This window comes from Cupressus sempervirens, chromosome 11 (assembly GCF_028749045.1).
Source record: "Cupressus sempervirens isolate cs-2001-9-10 chromosome 11, ASM2874904v1, whole genome shotgun sequence".
NCBI classification, from domain to species: Eukaryota; Viridiplantae; Streptophyta; class Pinopsida; order Cupressales; family Cupressaceae; genus Cupressus; species Cupressus sempervirens.
This window is the reverse complement of record NC_143128.1, coordinates 80,949,455-80,957,377: the sequence shown is the minus strand read 5'-3', so window position 1 is coordinate 80,957,377 and position 7,923 is coordinate 80,949,455. Positions and strand designations below refer to the sequence as shown.

The 7,923-nt window shown below is 30.9% G+C and overlaps 1 protein-coding gene across 2 annotated transcripts; it reads left to right on the top strand.

Annotated features, from left to right (window-relative positions):
- The first annotated feature begins 510 nt into the window (after positions 1-510).
- On the top strand, positions 511-7,681 carry LOC149528327 (protein SMAX1-LIKE 3-like). 2 transcript variants are annotated; one of them, XM_089810635.1, is made up of 3 exons: positions 511-1,928; positions 6,312-6,603; positions 6,723-7,681. In XM_089810635.1, the coding sequence occupies exons 1-3, from the start codon at positions 775-777 to the stop codon at positions 7,218-7,220; spliced, it is 1,944 nt and encodes a 647-aa protein (XP_089666761.1). In that variant the 5' UTR covers positions 511-774; the 3' UTR covers positions 7,221-7,681. The 2 variants fall into 2 exon arrangements, with proteins under 2 accessions (XP_089666761.1, XP_089666760.1); XM_089810634.1 differs by having other exon boundaries at positions 517-1,928; positions 6,309-6,603.
- The last annotated feature ends 242 nt before the right edge of the window (positions 7,682-7,923 follow it).

The window sequence follows — 7,923 nt, the reverse complement described above, 5'->3', positions numbered from 1 at the left end:
TATAAGTTAATAGAATATCTAAAAATGAGTTCTCTTTTAAATAGAATTCAAACAAATTAAATCCTCATAATTTATTGTACTATAAATTATGTAAGATTTTTTTTAAAGAATCAATAAATTTTTCAATCAAATATTATATAGATTTATAATATAAATAAATTAAAAGTTTTTTTTTTTTTTAAATTTAGTTAGGCTAGGAAGTAGTATCAAAGATTGTTTACATTTTTAGGTTAGACAATTAAGTTTGGAGAGCTGTTAAATGGACAAATGAGGAAACCCAAGTGGAGTACTTGAAATATATAAAAAAATTTAAAATAAAAAGTAAAAGTAAAGTGGTATACATTTATGGATTAAAGATTGAATGTGTTTTTGGAATGTTTTTTTGAGTGGGTCCTGGTTTTCACAGTGATAGGTTGCTGGTCCCGTACGCCATGAGATGGAAAGTCACAAGAGAAGAGAAGGATTTTAACTGTACCGAAGAGGCAGGGCCACCTTAGAACACAATAATGCAGCAAAAGTTATATGGCATTCCTTCACCAACAAGCTCAACATCATTCATGCACTTCATATTCATATGCCCATGCTAATGGCTTACAAGAAGTACTACTACTATTGCTCATTTCATAGATGAATGAGCTCAAGCTGACATCCAGCTGAGAGCATGATATATGAGAACAATCAGTTGAGCACTAGTTATATTCAACTAGTTATATTTATGTAAGGCCACTTCTTTCTGATTTTCTAGATATCTTGTGTTGTTTTGTTTGACAGAGAATGAGAGCAGGGGGATGCACAGTGCAGCATACTCTCACAGTGGAGGCAGCAGCAGCTGTGAGGAGTGCAGTGGGGCTGGCCAGGCGGCGCGGCCATGCCCAAGCAACACCGCTGCATGTTGCTGTGATGTTGCTTGGTTCAGAAGCATCACTCCTCCGCCGTGCCTGCCTACGCTCCCATCCATTGCAGTGGAGGGCGTTAGAAGTATGCTTCAATGTGGCACTCAATCGCCTGCCTGCTGCAGCAGGCATTGGGCAGCCATCACTGTCTAATGCCCTCATTGCTGCGCTGAAACGAGCACAGGCCAACCAGCGGCGGGGCTGTATAGAGCAGCAGCAAGCCCAGCCGCTGTTGGGCGTCAAGGTAGAGATCGAACAGCTTGTGATCTCCATCCTTGATGATCCCAGCGTGAGCCGGGTTATGAGAGAGGCAGGGTTTTATAGCCCTAACCTCAAATATAGCCTTGAGAACAATACCCATCTCAGCTACTCTCTACAAATCAGTGGCGGTGGGGGGACCCCCACCACGGCTGGTTGTGGTGGTGGTGGTGGTGATTTGTTGAGTATACAGGGACAAAACAATAGAGCCAAGGAGAAACAATATAAACCCTCATTTTCTAAAGACATGGAAACCCTGGTAGAGGCACTGGCATTTCAGAAGAGGAAAACTACCGTGATAGTAGGAGATGAGCCGTTTTACACAGAATGTATTCTTCGCCAGCTCTTCACCCGCATTGAATCTGGAGACATACCAGATTGTATAAGGAATGTTCAAGTCATTGGGCCTCAGATTTTTTCTTGCCTTTATTGCAGCAGGGATGAGCTTGAGGGAAAGCTTGAGGCTTTGAATACAACTGTGGCTAGTTGTTGCCTACGTGGGGTTATTCTCTATGTGGGAGATCTTCGTTGGACCTTGGAAATGAATCAGAATTGGAGTAGGAGCTCCTGTTGTTCTTATTCTCCTGTGGAGATTGTTATTAAAGAGGTGGGCAGAATGTTGGCTTGTTATGGTGATCGCCTCTGGTTGTTGGGGTGTGCAACTTATGAGACTTATATCAAGTGTAAAATGAGGCAGCCCAGTTTGGAATCTCTGTGGAAATTGCAGCCTCTCACTGTTCCTACAGGGGGACTCAGCTTGGCTCTTCATTATTCCAGGTCAGTTCAAATTTTCTGAGCATCTTGTGTATTTCTTGTAGAATTAGTGGAATTGGCATTGAAATTAGTGTTATTGTTCACAGAAGATGATAATAGAGTTGGACAGATTTTTTGGAACTTGGTATAATCAATAGTGAGAGAGGTAATTGATGTTTTTAAGGAAAACATATGTACTAAAATGGTTGAATTCATCGAGAACCATTTAAAATTCTATTGATTAGGGAATATATCATCAATATGAGTTTATCAAGATGTATACATATCTCGTTTGAGATCTTATGTTTTGACAATCTGTTAACGACTGTTAATACCAAAGATATACGATAGAACGAAAAAGAGGTGATGATAATACTGATATTATTACTTAAACACTCAAAGAATTAGATTTAAGTACTGAGATCCATTCATAGTATATCCTGAAAGAAACTTAACTAATTAACTGAGAAGAACATTAATAATTGGCTGCCTTTATAGAAAACATCAAACTGTCGAATAGTCGTACTTTTGTACTTCGCGTATACTCGAAAGCTAAGATCATACTCAGTACTACAACTTGCGTTAAAAAGGAGCTGATCATACTGATATCATTATCTCATGGTGATTAGAACAGTTTAGGGCAAGTGATATGATCCATTCATATTATATTCTTACAAAGAATATATAGAGATGAAACAAACTAGAGTAATGAAATAAACTATACTAGTATATTGGTGTCATAATACTGATAATTCTTTCATGACTGTTAGAATAGTTGAAGTTTTTAAGTGCTATGATCCATTAAGACTGTTATTTTCCAAAGGGTCTATGATGATGAAAGAAACTACACTGATAAACTGAGAAAAACATTAATTATTCTTTGTTTAGAGAAAAGATCGAACTATCAAACATCCATAATTGCCTATTCCCTATTACATTCCTAAACTTTCAAACAGTTATACTTGTCTATTTCGTACTACACTTCCATACTAAGATCATGTTTAATATTACTAAAATTTGCTTGCCAACTTCTGAAACATATTCACAACATGTAATGTCTTACAATTGTTTAAGTGTTTTTCTTCTAATCTGGAACGAGTACAACTCATTAGGAGCTTGTATAGTACATTCTTGCGAAGGATCTGTAATGGAACGAAACCGCACTAATAAACTGAAAATGCCAATAATTTATTGCCTTCAGAGGAAAGGTCGAATTGTCAAATAGACACATTTGCCTCCTTCCTGTGACAATCCTAAACTATGATCATGTTTATAGCTTGTAGTGTCTTATAATTCTGAAGTGTTATTCTTTCAGTCTACAATGAGTGCAAATAATTAGGAGCTTGTAAGTTCATATAACAATTCTTTTATCCTGAGTATTCAGAATAATTTTACCCAGTTTAACTGTTCAGTAAGAATGGGGTTTCTCTTTTTTTTCAGTCTCTAGTGATCTAAGAGCTATTAGATAGCATCATTGTAGGGTTAAATTATCTAAGGAGCTTCCTGTTTAAATGGCATTCATGCTTATGATGGAAAAGGTTGTTGTCTGTATATTGCTTTGAAAAAAAAAAAACATATAACTAATTTATCTTTTAAAAAACGATATTCTCTTCAGTATTTTTAAATTAGAATAACATTATAAATATCAGTATATTATTGATATTGTTCAACATGTATATATATAATTGATTAAATTACATTTACAAAATTATTAATTTTTTTGTCATTGGAAAAAAGTAGTTTTGTCTGTCTATATGCATATAAATGTATAAGTATATATAATAATTATAATTATAATAAATTTAGTTTCAAAATAATTAGAACGCAAATAAGTAAGACTTATATGCTAAATAATCTAATTTCAACCAATATAAAATAATCTATATTCTTTTTCTTAAGTGAATTCTTTAATTTAGAATAATTTGAAAGTGCTTGTTTGAATCAGCACTGCTATATATATATAAAGCAATAAATAATACATCTGTGTGTTAGTTAAATTTAATAATTTTTGGTGATAATTTTAAAATATATGTAAATACCCGAACTTCGTAAATCTTCCCTAATAAATATTACAAAGAAATTAGCATTGAAAACTTTGAGTTTCACAAAAGAAATAGAGATGTTATAATAAAATAAATTCAAAAAAAAACTTTTCATTCATATGTAAATATTTTTTTAAACATTTGCTTACTATTATAAATTGGTTTAAGTATTAAAATTAACTTCTTATAATAAACCCTACAATATTAGAAGAAAATATAAATTTTAAATTATCACGAGGTGGTGAACAATATTTGAACAATATTTTTATAAAAAGAGAACAATAATTCAATCATTCAAAAGAATATATAATCTAAGAGTGTGGAAGATTATATAATCAAATAAAAATATAACTATAAATTAGAAACTATAGTTTTATTTATAGATATTCAATATTTGAGAGTGTCATTTATTTTATTCACTTGTTTCTTTGAATGATAAATATTTCATAAATGAACACTTAGAAGGCTTTAACTTTTAAATGCGAAATATGTTTCTATAGTAAATTAAAGCTTCGATATTTATAGACTTTCTCTATATATAGCTAGCATCAAGATAGCTGAGTCCCAATAATTATATAGACCAACTAATGATATTTCGTAATGTTATATTTGGTTTGATAAATAGGTTTAGATTATAATTTGTCTTCAATTGTGAAAAAGGGTAGACTTCATTTATATTTTCATGCTTATGTTTTGATAGGATTTTGGTTTTATTAATATTTGTATTCAATGGAGTTTAATTTTGTATGTTTAATTTTAGTTAGGTAGAAACTTTCCATTTTAGTATCTCATGAAAATTGGATTTGTACATAAGAGTGAATTGAGTTCAATTTGTTTCAATGATATGGCCAAGCAACCATAGTAGCTCTATCATATTGTCTCATTATCTATTTATTTACCCTTTGACTCCACCTGATGTGTCTCACTCTCTTCTAAACCATCTCCTCACATTTCCTATAGTTTCTTTGTGTTTGACTTGGTATCTAGTGTTCAAGAAAAAATTGCAATTTATTATAGGGATCTATTATAGTTATAATTATTCTATTGAATTTCTTATATAAAGATTAATTTATTGTAAATATAAAACTATTGAAATTCTTAATAATGTTAACAATTTGTGACAACTTCTCATAAGAAGAAAATATTATGAAAATTTTAATAGATATATAAATATGTCTTATAGTTATGTTTTTTTAATAAATATTTAATTTAATTTGTGTGTGTCCATATACATATGCATATACATATACATATATATTTCTTTATATATTTACATAGTTATATACCCTATGAATGGCCAAACTTATTATGTTACTATCCATTATCCATTCTCATGATGATTTCTTGTTTCAACATATATATATTTTTATAAATATTCTATTTAATATAAACTATGTCTTATAACAAAACTTAGCCAAAATTATATATTATTTTTTATAAATAGTACTTTTTTTAATAATATATTAACTAAAATTGAGTAAATAATGTTAATATTTTTATATAAATATTTTCCTTTTTGAATTATATATATTTTATAATCTTAAAGTTAAAAATAAATTTAAAAAAATCATCAACTATAGATATTATTAATTAATAATATAAAGACCATATTAAAAATCTCAGGCTTCAGGCAAGAGTCCACAACACAACAGACTTGTGAGTCTCTCATGTGGAAGATCTTGAGTTCGAATTCACTTAACACATAAAATAATAATTAATTATAATAAATAATAATAATTAATAAATAAAAGGCTTGAAGTAATCTTTCAATTTAATTAAAGTAATATATAAATGTTAACAAAAACATAGTGTTCTTTTATTATTTTCTTTATTAGTGTATGGATATTTCAAGACTTTTATACAATCAGAAAATTTATGCAATATATAATATTATTTTGATATATTTATGATTTTAGTATATAAATTATTTTTTAATTAACTATTCAGATGATAATAGAATATAAAATATGATTTATAAAATATTTAAAAATATAATAACTTATTTAACTCATATCATGAAACAACTTGAAGGAAGTCACTTGTATTGGTTTACATTTCTGATCTATCTAATATAAGCCTAACAAGTATTTCATTATCAAAAATTTGCCTACATCACTGGTTTTCACATCTATAAAATAGTTCCATTCCAATCATTTCTTTGTGTTTCTTCTAGGTACTTGAAATTCTGATGATTCTAAGATAACATAGAAAGTCCAAAATTTTCATAACGCTTACACATAAAAACATTAACAATCCACATAACATTCTATTATTAAACAGATCACTTGTTATTGACTTTTGAACTGATGCAAAGATGATAGCAGATATTCACTGTAACTGATTAAATGTTCTTGTAACAAAGTAGCACAGCAGGGAAGGAATCTAAGATGGTGGGTGGCGAAGTTTATCCTTCAAAGGATAAACCTCACTTTGACAAGCTGAAAGCCTCCAGTTTGGACTTCTATAACATTGAGAACTTAAACAGTTGCCATGAATGTTCAAAAAAGTTGGACTCAGAATCTCCACTTCTTTTGCACCACAAAAGCTCAGTTGCCAATCTATATACCCAAATCCAAGGGACATCATCCACGTTGCCATCCTTATTTCAACACCACCATGCAGACCAGATTTCTACTGTGGACTTAACTTCTTTAGAGGTACACAACAATTGTTGAATCTTGAAATAAGTAAGTATTTTTTAATGTGGGCAGTTCATCTTAAAATGCACAAAATATAATCTGTGACAAATGACTTGTCTTTTCTATGGCTGATTCAGGTTCAAATATCAAGCGAATCAGTTAGAGACTTGGGTGATAAATGGAACCAAACTTCTGGATTTATTCACCAACATGAAAGTCAGATTCCTTTTTCTTCTTGTTCATGGAATATGTGTGGAGATAGCATGTTGAAGGACTCAAAACTAGAACACCAATCCTCCATTAATGGCAGTATTAGAAACAATGGAGATGCTTCTAAACTAAACTGGAACTCTGATGCTGAAAACTTGTTGGGTCTTGATTGCTCTTTGATATGTTCCTCGACTCAACACAACATTGAGAATTCAACTAAGGACTTCTTTGCAGAAGATAATGCTTGTGAATCCAGTGATAGCAAATCAAGATTGGAAGTACAAACTGCCCTTACTCTTGGCAGGACATCCTCCAATGACAGTGACAATAACACAACTCCAAACAAAAGGAATAGAACTAGCAATGATGGGCTGTGGTGGAAAAATGCTCAAAATTGTTCAGATTCTGTGGGGACTAATGACTAATAGTTTATGTTGAAAGCCACTAACATGCAATGGAAGACATGAAGTTCCTCAATGAAAAGCTTGGTGCAATTTGAGAAAGTCAAAGAGAGTATGAAGTGGAAAAGAGTATGATACACAGCTTAGGAAATGAACTCTTGTAGTCCTTGGAAAATTTGTTCAGAAGGCTTGAGATAGCATAACTGCCTCCAGAGATATATCCATGAACATTAAAATGAAGAATATCTATTATGAGGAAATGGGCACTGCAATAGTCTTTGAAATAAGGATCTGGAGATTGTAAAAAGTAAAATAATATCTATATATATAAAATGGGGGTGTATTTTTAGAATTGAAGAGACTAAAGTGTGTAAGGTTTGTGGCCTCTCTTCCATTACTATAAAGCTGGATTCAGCAGAATTACATTGTAGGTATTTTTGAAGCCATTTTTTCAATCAAGCAGTCTCATAAACATTTTCTCTTTCTGAGCAAGAACGATATTATTCAAATTAAATTTTAACTATTTGTGGCGAAGTTTATTTGAATTTTTATTTTATAATTGACAAAGTTATATGTAATTCATTAAATATTATAAAGTTTAACTATCAAGAAAACATGTTCTTTATGTGGAGAAGAAGATAAGTTTTTATTTGGAGAAGAAGATAATTTTTTAATTGTAATTTGAATCAGCATAATTTAAATGCTTATAAGACAGCCATTACTCTAA